General features: G+C 57.6%; 1 protein-coding gene across 1 annotated transcript in view; it reads left to right on the forward strand.

Moving 5' to 3' along the window:
- CACNA2D4 (calcium channel, voltage-dependent, alpha 2/delta subunit 4) overlaps nucleotides 1-11,161 on the forward strand; it is a 119,749-nt gene extending 108,588 nt beyond the window's left edge. Inside the window, exons 29-37 of the mRNA XM_012647455.1 lie at nucleotides 3,969-4,039; nucleotides 4,381-4,456; nucleotides 4,988-5,040; nucleotides 5,307-5,359; nucleotides 5,620-5,640; nucleotides 8,352-8,469; nucleotides 9,255-9,367; nucleotides 9,532-9,614; nucleotides 10,984-11,161. Coding sequence (XP_012502909.1) covers nucleotides 3,969-4,039; nucleotides 4,381-4,456; nucleotides 4,988-5,040; nucleotides 5,307-5,359; nucleotides 5,620-5,640; nucleotides 8,352-8,469; nucleotides 9,255-9,367; nucleotides 9,532-9,614; nucleotides 10,984-11,088 — 693 coding nt within the window. The 3' untranslated portion in view covers nucleotides 11,089-11,161. The remainder of the gene's footprint in view (nucleotides 1-3,968; nucleotides 4,040-4,380; nucleotides 4,457-4,987; nucleotides 5,041-5,306; nucleotides 5,360-5,619; nucleotides 5,641-8,351; nucleotides 8,470-9,254; nucleotides 9,368-9,531; nucleotides 9,615-10,983) is intronic.
- The last annotated feature ends 4,392 nt before the right edge of the window (nucleotides 11,162-15,553 follow it).

The following is a 15,553-nucleotide window of genomic DNA, read 5'->3' on the forward strand; positions in this document are numbered from 1 at the left end:
GCCCTGTTTTTTTGATTAACTATATTTGACTAACAACTAAAAGCAAGCACGGTTACAGAAGCAAATGGCATTAGTTAAAATCAAAGAGAACACATTTTTTTAATCTAAAACAGTTTCTGTTCCACACAAAACAAAGTACATTCTTTTACTATCAATTCCTGCCTTTCAGAGGCAGCCCAGGACCGTTGCTTATTTTATGCGGGGCGCCGTGGGCAGTCAGGGCCCTACACAGAGCTGCGCTGTGAGTGCCGCTCCCCGTGCGGTCCGGGGGTCCTGAATTGACAAGGCACCCATATCTGAGGCCCGGATTCACTCGGACAAAGTCCCAAGGAAACTCCATCTGCTAGGCATTGTGCTCTAGCGCCAATAAGAGTCTCCGCCACAGTGGCTTAAACAAATTAAAGGTTTATTCTCTCATAAACACTGCATGAAGGCAGCCCAGGCCCGGCACGGCCCCATCATCAAGACCCCAGCCAGGCTCTGCCGCCTTCCAGGCCCCTCTCCCAACGCGAGGGTAGAAGACACTGGGGGGGGCGGAAGTCCCAAGGCCGGAAGAGACTCCACTCCCGGAAGTCCCACCCGGCGGCTCTGCTCGCACCCCATTGGCCAGCCCTTGCTGCAAGGGCCTCTGGGAAATGCAGTCTTTTCGCTGAGCACACTGTCGCCAGGATGGAGGTCGGCTTGCCTTACTAAAGAAGACGGGAGAATGGGTATTTTCTGCCAGAGCGACGTATCCTAGAAAATCAAGTTGCTTATTTACAGAGGAGAATACACTTTTCCAATGTGCAGGGCACGCTTATCTTATTCTCAGGGACCTCCCTTCTCAGGGTCAAGTGTTCGAACAACAGGGTTGTTGGTGCATAGCCTAGAACCAGGACGGAGAAGAGGACAGGCGTGTGGGGTTTGGGCAGCCTCGTCAGGACCCTCGTCCCCACCGCGCTGCGCTTTCCTAGGGAGCAGAATACTCAGGCCATTCATTCATTCCGCCACACACAGCTTCGGCACACACGCCTGAGTGATCACCGGGCAGGAGAGGCGGTGTGGCCTGCGGGGCCCGGGTGGACTCCTGCCCTCCGGGACCTCGCCGCCTGGTGACGGAGGTGCTGGAGCGGCCACACGCACACGCACGTGGTAACTGAAATGGCAAAAAGCGATCCCCAGCTGAGTGGGCTCCCTCCAGCTGGAGGAATCAGGTGCAGCTTTGTTGGCTTTAGGGCAGCGCCGTGAAGAACAGGCAGGATTTGGATGCCTCTCACCTCCCCACACACTTTTCTGTCCCTGGACTGCCCTCGACCCTCCCTGCTGTCCCCCTGCTCTGCCCACTGCCCTCTTCAATGCGCCTGTCAGGCCTCCTAGTCAGAACACAAGGCCCTCCTCGTTTTTACCAAGATCGGAGACTCCGGGAGGCAGACTGTCGTGTGTTAGGGATCATGTGCTCCCCTCTGTCTGTCCCAACTGGTCTGAGGCTCTGGACTCGGGTCCATGTCATTCAATTTTGCATCGTACTCACCTCGCGACTGAGAGTCTTGTGAACAACAGGTGTTGAAAAACAGTTGGTGGTGGTCAGGGCATTCCAGGCAGAGAGCCAGCAGAGCCCAGAGGAGTCTGAATACCTCTTGGTCCCCAACTCCTGTTTTCCTCCTGTTTACTTTCATAATTAACCTGTCCATTTTTGAGATTACAATTTTGCCATACATTTTTAGGGGGTCTCATGCTTACATTATTAATTTTATAAGTGAGCTATTTCCAAATAGGAAATACTATAGGAGGCAGGTACTATATTTTCATATTTAATTACAATCTGAAAAGTGCTATTTCCTGACCTCACCCCAGCTTCCAGGGTTGGGCCCATGTGGAGAGCTGTGGCCCCTGCTTGCTGATTTATAAATCATGGGAGTGTTACTGGGGTTACGACCCCAATATGGTACCATCCTCTCTTATTTGGGAGAGAACTTCTCTGATTGTTGACCAGGTGTCGGGAGCCCTGTGTCCGACTGACTTTTTTTTTTTTTTTTTTTTTTGAGACAGAGTCTCACTGTGTTGCCCGGGCTAGAGTGCCGTGGCATCAGCCTAGCTCACAGCAACCTCCAACTCCTGGGCTCAAGCAATCCTCCTGCATCAGCCTCCCGAGTAGCTGGGACTACAGGCATGCGCCACCATGCCTGGCTAATATTTTCTATATATTTTTAGTTGTCCAATTAATTTCTTTCTATTTATAGTAGAGACGGGGTCTCGCTCTTGCTCAGGCTGGTTTTGAACTGCTGAGCTCAAACAATCCGCCCGCCTCGGCCTCCCAAAGAGCTAGCCGACTGACTTTTGTCTGGAATAAATCCCTGTTTCCTTAAGGAGGGCTGCTGGCATCTCTTCGGCTCCCAGACAATACCTGGTTCTCCTTGAGGTCGGCCAGGCCCATGTGCCTCAGCTCCTGTGTCAGGACTGCATTTCCCTTTCTCGGTCGTTACCACGCACATCATCATGTTAGACCCAGGAGCCTAGAAATCTCTCTACAAAGAACCTGATAGGGCCATCGACTTGGGCTCCCACCTCCCTGCCCTGACGGAATTCCACACTGACTATATCCAGGTAGCAAGGCACTTTGGGGAATTCAGAGATGAGCAAGAAATCGTCCCTGTCCTTGAGCAGTTTTCAATCAATGGAGGGACAACTAATTTCCAGGCAGAATGGGAATAGGGCTGAACAGGCATGCTGGCCACACACCAGCAGAGTGCAGAGAGAGGAGGGGTGCGTTCTGACTGGAGGATTAGAATCCAAAGACTTCTTAAGGAGGATGAGAAGGAAAGCTCCTTGGCACGAGGACTGAAGGGGCAATCGGGGCAGGAAGAACAGCCAGCCAAAGCACAGGCATCTTCTTCGAATAATGGCCGCCATCTACTGAGCACCTACTGCACGCCACACACTTGGCACATGTTACCCCCGTCTTCAAGGTAACATACATTCAAGTCAAAATGGGACGCCAAAGACCAAGCTCTTTCCACTCTGCCTTGCTGAGAAAATGGCAGAATCAAGAGATTGCCCAGTACAGGGCAGGCATAGGCCATGGAGAGGGAGGGCAGTCTGAGGCCACTCTCTGCCAGCTTGGAAGAGCTAAGGCCTAAGGACACTGCTGGCTTGGAGGATGCTGCTGGGCACATGGGCGCGGGAGCCGCCAAATACTGCTTAGTGGATAATGAAAGGAGGGACGAGGGTAGGAGGAATGGTCCTGTTTTATTTTTTTGGAAGTAAAGAAGAGAGGGCCCAATCCAAGCTGCACTGAGGAAGGTTACCCTAGCAGCAGTCACAGGGACTTGGGAGAGAGACCAGTTAGGCGGGCGAGTGAGCAGTGGAGAGAGAACGAGGGATTCGGTTGTCCTTGGAGTGGAGGGGGCATGGCAAAGCCACAGGACACGCTGATGATGAAGGAGGGGACTCGAAGCCCACGCCAGCGGGCTCAAGCCTGTTTGTGTGATGAGGACACCGGGGTGTACAGGGCAGGTGCTGCTTTTTGACCAGGACCTGCAGAAAGAAATGCATGTTACATCTGACCCAACACACACACACACACACACACACACACACACGCACGCACACATACACACATCCCGAGCATATACCACAAATCAATTTTCACAAAAACTTCTTTAACTTTGATGCAAGTGATTTACACTAAATTGTTCTAAGGAATTCTGTACCATTTTTTAAAAAATCTAATTGCAACCTCTAGGTCGATTTCATAGCCAATTAATAGATTACCACTGAGAGTTTAGAAAGCACCGAGATAGCACGCGGCCGGGAGCAGGTAAACATGTGAGGCGTGGGTGGAATGGGTTCAGTTTCTATTATGTTCAAGGGCATTTATTGGGCTTCCCCAATCTCGAGCTCAGAAACGAGCCCTGGGCTAAATAGTGCTACATTTAGAAGTCTTCATCCTACTCGATCTCTCTCTCTCTCTCCTCTCTCCCTCTTTGCAGACAGGAAGATTTCTGGGGGAGGTGGATGGTGCTGTCATGACCCAGCTGGTCGGCATGGGGGTGTTCACCCAGTAAGTGGGACATGCTCCTCCCCACCTGACACCCACGGCTGAGGCCAGAGCTGATGCTAGGTGGACAGGCAGATCTCGGGATCCCCAGCTCAAAAACCCACAGTGAGAGCCCCAAAGAGCTCCAGAAGCCACCTTTCTGGAGCCAGGGACGTGAGGTGGGGAGGGGCACAGGGCCATGCGGGCCCCCCTGGGAGGGCCTCCCCAGCTCAGCCCTTAGAGGAAAAACCACCCTGAAAAAGAGCAAGCCTTTTGCTCTCCTTTCTTTCAACCATTCGAACTGCAGAAATGGGCAGGGCATGGGGGTGGCACTGCACTCACCGTGCCCTGTTTCTGGTTTTCAGAGTGACCATGTATGACTACCAGGCCATGTGCAAACCCCCAGGTCACCACCACAGCGCGGCCCAGCCCCTGGTCAGCGTGAGTCTCACCCAAACCTCCCCCAGCCGCCAGCAAGTCCTCTGCCCTGTCGTAGGGTGAAGTCCCCCAGGCCTTGCTCTCGCCCGGCCCCAGCTGTCTGGCCCCAGGACCCCCACTCTCCCACCTCTGCCCCGCCCCACTGCACTCAGCACTCAGCCTGCGTCCCCTCCAGGCCCGTGCAGTTGCCTTTGGGCTTCAGAGCAATTGCTCTGGCGGCTGGGAAATGGGGCTGTTCCCAACTTCACTAGTGCTGCCACACAATCACAGGGACCCCAGCGGCTTGGCCCTCAGGACGAGACGACCAGTCTTCTGGAAGGGCTGTCTAGCCCTTCCGGAGATGTCTGACCTGCAATAGGCGCTTTCCAGATAGCTCAGCTTTGCAACAGCCCCTCTGCAGGGGAAGGCAGGAGGTGGTGGCGTGTTCCCCGGCCACCCCGCAGGGTCGGGGCAGCCCTCCGCTCTCTAGGGGCGGTGCTGGGGGCGCACCCAGGCACGTGGACCAGGGTGCAAAGGGCGTGCTCTCCTTTCCAGCCCATCTCTGCCTTCCTGACAGCGACCAGGTGGCTGCTGCAGGAGCTCCTGCTGTGAGTGGGGGCGGCTGGGGGAGGGCTGCGAGGGAGTCCTTGAGCAAGAGCCTGCTGTGGCCTCCACTACACCCCAGGGGAGGGGGGCAAGGTCCCTGGGCGTGTATGGCACCTCCTTCCCACCTACTGCTTCTGGGGGGACACCTCTGCTCACCCCAGCGCCCTCGAGCAGCGAGCAGGCTGTCCTGGAGGAGAGGGATGGGCAGGCTCCTCGGGACTCCAGGGCTGGAGGGCTTGTGGGCCCGAGTCAGCTCCGTGTGTGACAGGTGGCTGCTGGAGTGGAGCGCCCGGGGCTGCTGGCACGGCAGGGGGGCCGAGGGTGAGTACACGGAACTGTGTGCGAGGGAAACCTTTCACCTCGGGGCGGGCGCTCTGAGGCCATTCACCACTCGTATCTCATCCCTCATCGGCTGTGGCTTCTCTCATCACATCTGCTCCCCTCCCCGTTTCCCCACCTCTCCGTGTGACATCGCATCACTTCGGACACCACTGCTCTGTGTGGCATCATCACCACCCCATGGCATCCTGCCCCTGTGTGACGCCACGCCCTCCCGTGCTGTGTCCACTCATGCCCGGCAGCCAAGGCTGTCTTCCATCACTGTGAGTAGCGCCTGCCGAGAGGGCCCTGTGCACGGTGGGGCCGGGACACAGCTGGCACCAGCAAGGGCCTGCCTGCAATTCTCCAGCCCACGATGACCCCAGGAAGGGGAGCGTTCTCTTCATCCTGTGACACCCTGACTCAGGGGACCCTGGGCTCCTCTCCGGTCTAAAGCACCATTCCTGGGGCCGAGGACGGGGAGTCCTGCCCAAATCTCGTCCCGCACGGGGACAGCCCTGCCCCAGGGAAAACAAAGCACTCTGGCCTCCTCCCCTTGGTTCCGAAGGGCAAAGAGTGGTGCGCTCCAGGGGCAGGGCCCAGTGTGAGGGAGCAGTGCCGGGTCGCCCCTTGGAGAAGAAACAGTGGCAGCCCCAGCCCAGGCGTCCATGGCCCTCAGGTTAGAGGGGGGTCACCAGCATGTTCTGAGGGTGATGCCCCTCCGAGGACGTGGTGTCTGAGGACAGAGTCCCCCAAGGCAGGGAATGGTGAGATAGTCCCGACGCAAGGCCAAGAGGAGCGTCGTCTGGGCTACGCAGGCGAGGCGGCTGAGTGTTGGACCCGCTCTCTCGCCCGTAACCACCAGGGCTGCCTGGCATCAGCCAGTTCTGCTCAACTCCTCCTGCTAACAGAGCCTCTCTCGTGGGGTTTCCGAAGTTCCGATGCTGGGACTGCCATCTTTGGCTCAGAGTTTGCTTTTTTTTTTTTTTTTTTTTTTTTTGAGACAGAGTCTCGCTGTGTTACCCGGGCTGGAGTGCCGTGGCGCCAGCCTAGCTCACAGCAACCTCAAACTCCTGGGCTCAAGCGATCCTCCTGCCTCAGCCTCCCGAGTAGCTGGGACTACAGGCATGCGCCACCATGCCCGGCTAATTTTTTCTATGTATTTTTAGTTGTCCGATTAATTTCTTTCTAATTTTAGTAGAGACGGGGTCTTGCTCTTGCTCAGGCTGGTCTCGAACTCCTGAGCTCAAACAATCCGCCCGCCTCGGCCTCCCAGAGTGCTAGGATTACAGGCGTGAGCCACCGCGCCCGGCCAGAGTTTGGCTTCTTGATAAAAAAAATAGTAACGTCCACCGCTGTCCTCTGCCTGGCCTGTTCTGTCCCGCTGCCCCGTTCGGGCCAGCTCCCCACCCTGTTTCCAGGCTCCTTCTGGGGGGCAGCTCACAGTCACGTGGTGTCTGTGCAAGACCACCAGCCACATGCCACACCCACTTAGAAGCAGGCCCGTCCCCCTTGCAGGGAACAAGGACTGACCCCATCCTGGTTGGGGCACAGCCCCTCTCCGTCAGCAGCTGCTCTTGCTAAAGCCAAGAAAGATGCCCTCAACCCGCGGGTTCAGAGCGCCTCCTCTTCGGGCCAGCTGACCCTGGGCCAGGCGCAGGTGTCCTCAGTGAAGGAGCACTAGACTCAGAGTCCAAGGCTGGGCTGTAGGCACTGCTGCCCTTTCCCAGCTGTGTGACCTGGGGGAAGCCACGCGACCTACATTGCTGTAGTTGTGTTGGCCTCTGAGGTGAACGCACCCACAACCGGGTGGCTCAGTGACGGGAGGCAGGCCCGCCGCTGAACCAGCCCCCTTTGGGGACAAGGCCAGTGTAAGGGGGCCCTGGAAGGAGCAGTGGCCCCGTAGCAGTGGCCGAGCGCCTACCCACTGATCCCAGGGACCCAGAGCAGGGAGCGCCCGGCCCCAGCCCTTGCTGACCGGGGACAGAGCCCGCTGAGCCCTGGGGGATTGTTCCTCCCAGTGAGGTTTTGCTGCCTGCTGACCAAGTGTCCCCTCTTGGGTTCAAGGTCTGGTAGGAAGTTTCTGGGTCTAGGAGTTAAGCAGACCTGTGGCTCTCCTACAGGACCCTGTGTGACCCTCCACTTCCAGGTCCACGACCTCCCGCCCTGCCTCTGTCGCAGACAGGCCGCGAGGACAGAGCAGAAGGCATGGCAGGGCTTTGATGAAATAGGAGTGGGGGATGAACTGGCCTCCAGCCTGCAGCTGGCCCTGTCTTCTGCCCCCCTCAGGGCCACCCTGGCAGGAGCAGACGTGGGTCCCCAGAGCAGGACTCCCTGGGACTCGCGCTCGCTGCGCCCTTGCCTTAGTGGACTAGAGCACGCAACCCACAGGAGCCCCAGGCTCAGCAGTCCTGTGCCCTGGAGCTCACCTGCCCAACCCGACCAGCCGGGGCACTCGGGCGCTGCCTGGATAGGGACGTCAGGCCTGACCGCGGGGTCGAGGGTAGTAGAGCCAGGACTTGGGGCTGCATTTGGTCCCTCTGCAGTGAAGGGGAGCGCTGTGAGATTAAGAGGGCCGAGGTCCCCCAAGCCACCCCTCAGCACCCCCACTGCTCCACCCTCCGCCCAGACCCTTGGGACATCCATGCAGAAGGAGCCGGGACGCTGGTGCAGTCCCGACTCACAGTGAGGAGGTGGCTTCCCAAGAGAGGAAAAGGCTTCCCCAGGGTCACATGCCCCTGAGACCCAGGGCCCCTGCCCCCTCCCTGCCGTGATGCCACTCTCTTCCATTGCTCTCTGTTCCTTCCCCTTCCTTCTTCCCACTCCCGGGGCCTCCTCTCCATGTCCTGAGAACTGTCCAACAAGGGGGCCATCTGCAAAGGGACCAGGGGCGAACGCCCGGCCCTGAGTGCTGGGGCCGAGAGGGCCACCGGGCGTGCTGTGTAGGCCCTGGAGCTGTGCGAGGCCTTCCTCACGCCCTCCTGTCTGCGCACAGCACACAAGCACAAGAAGCAGGACATGCTGCAGCCCTGCGACACCGAGTACCCCGTGTTCGTGCACCAGCCGGCCATCCAGGAGACCAACGGGCTCATCGAGTGCGGGGCCTGCCACAAGTAAGTCGCGAGGCAGCTCTGCCCGGCCAGGGCCACGCCGTCCCCTCCCCTCCCGGCAAGGGGCAGCCAGGTGGGGCCTGGGGGTCCTCCCAGGGGTCTTGCCCCCCTTCCTCAGCGGAGGAAACACAGGGACCAAGCCAGGGCACAGCGGGGGACCAGGGCGCTTTCCTCCCCGCCCAGGCCCTGCGCCGCCCTCCCGCGGCCCCAGCCCCGCCCGCTCAGGCGCCGGCAGCCCCGAGGGCAAGGGCTGTGCAGGAGAACGGCCGCCTCGCCGCTCGCGAAGGTCCCCCGGAGTGTGCGGCAGCGCAGGGCCCAGACCCGCGCGCCGCCCCCTGCCCCTCCCGCCCGTCGCGCCCCGCCCCCTGCCCCGCCGCGCCGTGAGCGGGAGCGCTGCGCCACCTGGTGGCCGCCCTCCGCACCGCGGCCTCCCGCCGGCGGCCCCCACTCCTCGCATCCCCGCTTGCTGGGACAGTCCGGATTTATGCCGCGCTCCCTGCGCATATTAACAACGACTCTTTCCAGCATCCCCGTGTGCACTCCCTCCCCTTCTGCAGCCCGCCGGGAGGGGAGAACGAGCGGCACGGGCTTGTGGGAAAGGCAGCTGCAGGCCCGAGTCGTTCGCCCGGGACTGTTCCCGGAGCCCCGCTGCCCCCAGGGTCTGCTCCTGCCCCGCCACCCGACTCCACGCCGCTCGTCTCCGCGACGGCTCTCCCTGGAAGCCCTTCCCGGGGTCGCCGCCGCGCCCGCCGCGCACGAGCGCGCGAGCCGAGCCTCTCTTCCCGCAGGACGTTCGCGATGCGGCGGATCCCCGGCAGCAACCTCCTCCTGCTGGTGACGGACCCCACCTGCGACTGCAGCGCCTTCCCGCCAGTCCTGCAGGAGCCCACCGAAGTCAAGTATATCCTTCCCGCGCCCGGGGCTGCGGGCTGCGGGAGGGGGGTGTCGACGTCACTGGGGGGCGCGCGGCCCGAGCCGGCACGTGTCCCCCCTCCCGTCCCGGAGCTGCTTGCGCGGCAGGGGCCCCCGGTGTCCGCACTTTGACCTTGACGGCGAGCCGCGCACATAACGCCGCGGTCAAGTGCGACAGGATGCGCTCCCAGAAGCTGCGCCGGCGACCAGACTCCTGCCACGCCTTCCACGCAGAGGTGCGGGCCGGGGCGCGGGGAGCGGCGGGGCGGGGGCTTCGTGCCGGAATTCCGGGCGCTGGGCCGGGACACCGATGACGGGCAGCTCAGGGCGACCCTCACGCACGTGCATTCCGCTTACATCCGGTGACGCTGCGACACAATGAGAAATATGCATGTGGCCTTTGTCCTCGGTTCCTGGCACAGAGTCCTAAAACCTTGTAATTTTCTGAGTGACGGGGTGATAGGAGCATCCTTCGTTCTAATACTTGGTCTTAGTCCCTGGTTCCTGACACAGGTGCTTCTAAGACCCGCGGGATGACAGGAGTGCCTTTGTGCGTGCCAATTAGATGACTGGGGGCTGGGGGCCCTTCGGGGTGGGGGCCGGACACTGGAAAGGTCAGGCGTGAGGAGAGGGCTGGACGTTCGGCCACCCCTGCCCGCTGGGGAAGGGAAGGGGCTGGAGGTTGAGTCTGTCACCAGTGCGCGATGATTCAATCAGTCTCGCCTGCACGGTGAGCCCTCCACGAACCCTGAGCAGCGGGGTCGGGAGCGCTTTGGGCCGGTGGCCACATCCGCGTGCTGGGCGGGGCGCGCCCAGAGAGGGCGCGGAAGGTCGCACGCCCCCTGCCTCGCCCTGTGCGTCTCTTCCATTTGGCCGTTCCTGGGTTGTATTAATAAGCTGGGAATAGCGAGTGCCTTCCTGAGTTCCGTGAGCCGTTCTAACAAATTCTCCAACCTGAGGCGGGGGTCATGGGAGCCCTTGATGCGTAGCTCGTGCGTCAGAAGTGCTGGAGGCCCCCGAGGGGTGGCTGGTGTCCGCAGTGGAGGAGGCTTGCGGGGCTGGACCCTTTAGCTTGTGGGGTCTGGTGCCAACTCCAGGCAGACAGTGTCAGAGTTTAATTGAATCGTAGGACACTGAGTTGATGTCCACAGAGCTGGAGAATTGGTCGGGGTGGGGAAACGACCCCCCGTTTGTGGTCAGAAGTAGCATTGTAAGAACACATCAGAGACCCATGCCACTGGAATACTGTCACCCGGGATCCCTGCTTGAGCCTCGGTGAACGAAAATCCACCTTTCTCGCCTTGTGCTCACTCCCACTGCACTGAGCTCCGAGTGATCTGAGCACACGGGAGGAAGTCATGTGCAGGTGATAATAGTCACCCAGTCTGCCCAGGCGGAGCGGGCTGGAGCCAGCTCTCGGGCCAAGTGGACGGCCTCTGCCCGCCCTGTAGGGTGGGGGTCTAAGAAAGGTGGCAGTGCTGCCCCCACTTTCTGAAAGTCCCCTCTCCCCAGGGTTTTGGCCTTGTTCGCTGCAGAGACCACCCCTACCCCCAGCCTGGCCTCCGCTAGGAGCATGGCCCTGTCACCTCTGCTCTGGGTTTGCAGGAGAACGCCCAGGACTGCGGTGGCGCCGCGGACACCTCTGCCTCGCTGTGGCTGCTCCTGCTGCCTCTGTGCGCCTGGGGGCTACCGCCCCAGCTTCTGCGGTGACACTCACCAGCCTGACCTGTGTTTTGGCAAGGTGATCCTTCAAGAGACATTCTAAAAAGTCAGCACTGGGGGGGCAAGGACACCATACGGAACCTAAACATCTGTACCCCCATAATATGCTGAAATAAAAAATAAAATAAAATGAAAAAAAAAAAAGTCAGCACTGTCATGGGGTCCAGCTCACCGCATTTGGGTTCTCACCCAGGCCAATGCGCCTCTCAATCCCGGGCTAATCGTCCCTGTCTCTGGAGATTGCTGGGTGGAACAAGAAACCAGCGTCCCAGAGACACTTGCCAAAGATACTCCAGGGTGCCTGTGCCGTCCACTCCCGTCTCCATGGGCGTCCTCTGTCCTTCCTCTCTCCTCTTCAGAGGCCAGCATGAGCTCCGCTCAGACCAAGACAAAAGAATTAAAAAGAACTTAGTTCTACCTGTGTTCTAGACGTGCAGCCCCAGGCCAGAAAGGCTCAGCTGTCCCTGATGAACCACAGTGGTCTTCAGGAGAACCCAAGGGCTTCCGGATGCGGAGGAGGAGGAGCAGGATGGGGCTAAGGCAAGAACAGCCCTGCCGAAGGCATGGCCATGGAGCCTCCCAGAGTGAGACCCGCCCCAGCGAGGGCGGCTCTCTTCCCTAGCTGCTGCCCGGAAAAGTCTTGAGTGTGTGTGTGAGAGAGGGAGAGAGAGAGAGGGGGGAAGGTAGGGGAGTAAATTGTGTGTGTGTGTGTGTGTGTGTGTGTGTGTGTGTGAGTGTGTGTGTGTGTGTGTGAGTGTGTGAGTGAGACAGACAGAGAGGGAGGGAGGGGAAGGGAGGGGAGTCAACAGAGATGGGAAAGACCCAGAACAGGAACGGGTATTAAATCCTTTCAGGAAACATTGACATGACTGCGTGTGATGTCCCCAAAGTGTTGCTATTAAAGAACTTTTCAAAGCCGTGACCTAAAGGATATTTTGCATCAGCTAAAAGGCCAGGAGGCTGGGCACACGGCAGCCGCACGGCCAGGGCCGTGCACTCCGGGGAGGTGGCAGGAGCAGCTGCGGCGAGCAGAGGCCGCGGTGCAGAGAGCAGCCGCCACACGACAGGCGGGGGCGTCTGCTGAGCGCCAGCTCCAGACCCCCATGAGGTCCAGGCCCCCCTGCAGCCCTTTTCTGGCCACTGACCTACAACAGAAACTACTTGGCTCTGTCCCTGGGCAGAAACCCTTGGGGCTGGAACTTTGGGGAACATTCCGATTTGCAGAGTTCGCTGGGAAGGGAGCTGGAGCTGGGAACTCGCCCCACCCCTGTGGCCCACGGGCGCGTGGACACACACACGCATCTCCCCCTCGAACCCCAAGACTTGAACCCGTGCGACGGCACTCTCCACCGTGACAGCAACATTAAGGGCATGCAGAAACTCTGGGGTGGCCTCACACCATCAGCGTGCCCACCTCCGATGGCTGGCGTGGGCGCCACGCAGGCCCCTGGGGGCTCCTTCGTCATCCCCTCCGCCCTGGGCGCCCGGCTGCCAGGCGCAGGCTGGTCAAGTTTCCCGGCGAACGGCCGCAGCTTCCCTCTAGAGCAGGCCACAGCTACAAAACGCACTCGTCATCGTACTCGTAAAGTGCCTTATAGGCCAGACAACGTCACCTTCACTGTCTACATCTCGCAACCGCCCTGGGCCGTAGTGCTAACGCCCCCTTCACAGCAGAAGAAACTGAGGCTCAGAGAAGCCAGCTTCAGTGGCGGAATCTCGTTAAATCCTCACCGTAACCCCCAGAAGTGGGTCCTGTGATTAGTCTCGTAGCCGATGAAACAAGCACAGAGCTGAAAACTGCTCTGAATTATTGGGAGAGAGCTGTGAAGACCGAATGTGCCTGGCACAGAGGACGCGCGAAACACGTTAGCTGCCATCGTTCCGTCACCCTGCTGCATGGCGGTGGGTGTCGGGAACAACAAGCAAAGGCTGTAGGTGTCCAGCAGGCCCAGGTGGGTTAAGAAGGCGGCGGGGAGCACTTCCCCACCCCCGCCCCGCCCACGGCCCACCTGCGTCTGTGGCATTAAGGAACGTTCTGACCTCCAGCAGCATTTGATCCCAACCGCTGACTCACGGACACCGACCACTCGCCTCCCTCTAGGACAAGAGTCCAGTGTTGTCTTCTGGAAGCTTGTCCTCCCCACCCAAGCGGGAAGAGCATTTTCAGGCAAATTTACCAACTCGTAAAAAGCCAAGCTGGGGAAGAGCTGGGCAGCGCCTGGCCTTGTTTTATCTGCTTCCCCGGGGCCCGGTCTCTGCGCAGCCAAGGGTGCACTGAAGACCTGGAAATCCCTCCGGGGCCGGTGGAGGCAAAACTCATTTCTGATAAACCAACCCTGCTCTCCTCTACCTTGGAGAACAGAATATTCTAAATCTTGCCTTTGAAGGTCAGAACTAGTTTTCCTCTTTCTACTTTTAACAAACACTTTTATTAAAGGACAGCAGGTGGCAGCCTGACTCACGCCAAAGAGCCATCACCTTGACGTCAGAGGAACGAAGCTGGGACCTGTCATTTAATAAAGTGGGGTACGGAATTTGCAATCTCTCTTTTATAAACGTACACTTTGGAGGGCCAAGAGCCCATGGATGCTGTCAGACCCCCTCCTCAGTACCAGGGATAATACTCACTACTAAATCCACCTAATAATTTTGTATTGTACATTGCACTTTTAGGTAAAATGCTTCAACAACCACTTCACGATGCTAAGTGAAGTTTTGGTTCAGGAGGACAAGGGAGTGGACACACCTTAAGGCCAGAAAAGTAAATATGAGGTTTTGGGTGACTCGAAGACCACAAACGGAAGAAATTAGAGCAAGGGTTGGCAGAATCATTAGCCAACCGCGATGGATGTTTAAGACAAATTATCTGTGAGAGCCACGGCATCTGAGAGAGGGATGCAAAGGATGTATTATTGGCCCCGTTTTACCAGAACACGGAGGCCGGAGAAGCAAGCAACTCATTGCTCTGTGATGCGGCAAATGGCAGAACTGGGCTGTAGAGCTCCCCCCTCTCGTTTCTGGGCTAGCCGGGCAAGGCAGCGACGGCAGCACAGCCAAACAAGAGGCTGTGGGAACGTGCAGCTTCCTCGGCACCCCCAGCCCTGAGCCATGACATCACAAGCACCCCGACACCCGTGAGCCAGACTGGCCTTGTTTTCAGTGACTAGTCAAAAAGCTGAAGGCAGAAAAGATTTGTACATTAGACAGGACACGGGTGGTGAGCAAATGGTCCATGCCCACTGAGGAAGGACAAAATGGAATGTGTTACAACGGAAGCAGAATGTTCGAGAAAAGGATATTTTTTTCCCAGGATAATTTTAAAGCAACATTGCCCAGGGGCTTCTCTAGGGCACCCGGAGCACTAGCATTCTATGAAGTTGAAACTCAAACTCCCAGGAGTTCGAGGCTGCAGTGAGCTGTGATCGCGCCACTGCACTCCAGCCTGGGCGACAGGAGACCCCGTCTTCTAAAAAACAGAAACAAAAAACCTCCGACTGCCCTTGTTATTTCCTCTACAATATTCATGGGACATCACCTGAGTGACAGGAAGCATACAGACAGCTTTTAGCAAGACAGAGGGAAAGTGGCTTATTCACAGGCCTCAGCTTATTTTTTATCAGAAGCACAACGCGATCCAGTGTTCTGTATCCGGGTAATATATGGGACTCCCTAAAGTTGTATCTATAGTTTAAACTGAGAATTCAAAATGGACATATCTTCCCAATACTGGAAATTCTCCTGCAAAAACTCGATTTACGTAAGACAAAAGAGTTGGGATTTCCTCTTCTTAAATAACATAGAAGGGATCAGGTTAACAAACCCTAAAACCTTCAAGTCAATATCTATGAAACTGTTTAATCAGAAAAATAAACTCAAGTACAGAGAGAAAGCAATTTTCTCCTTAAATTTCCTTTTCATTGTCTTCTCCCATACAGAGTGCTGGCACTAGAAGTCAGGCAAACTTTCTAAGCTTCAATTTCTTATCTATAAAATGAGGATGAAAATAACAGACTAGCTCAGAGTTATTACATGAGAGATCAATAGTTCTTTAACACATCCCTTGGCATAAAGTGTTCATTATATTAGGTATTAGTTTTATAAATTTTAATAAATGAATTATGAACTGACCCTTGAGGCCAGGCACGGTGGCTATATAATCCTAGCCCTCTGGGAGTACGAGGCAGGAGGACTGCTTGAGGTCAGGAGTTCGAGATCAGCCTGAGCAAGAGTGACCCCATCTTGGGCCAGGCGCGGTGGCTCACGCCTGTAATCCTAGCTCTCTGGGAGGCCGAGGCAGGCGGATTGTTTGAGCTCAGGAGTTCGAGACCAGCTTGACCAAGAGCAAGACCCCATCTCTACCAAAAAAATAGAAAGAAATTAATTGGACAACTAAAAATACATAGAAAAAATTAGCCGGGCATGGTGGCGCATGCCTGTAGTCCCAGCTACTCAG

Source organism: Propithecus coquereli, unplaced genomic scaffold, assembly GCF_000956105.1.
Source record: "Propithecus coquereli isolate 6110/MARCELLA unplaced genomic scaffold, Pcoq_1.0 Scaffold269, whole genome shotgun sequence".
Classification (NCBI taxonomy): Eukaryota; Metazoa; Chordata; class Mammalia; order Primates; family Indriidae; genus Propithecus; species Propithecus coquereli.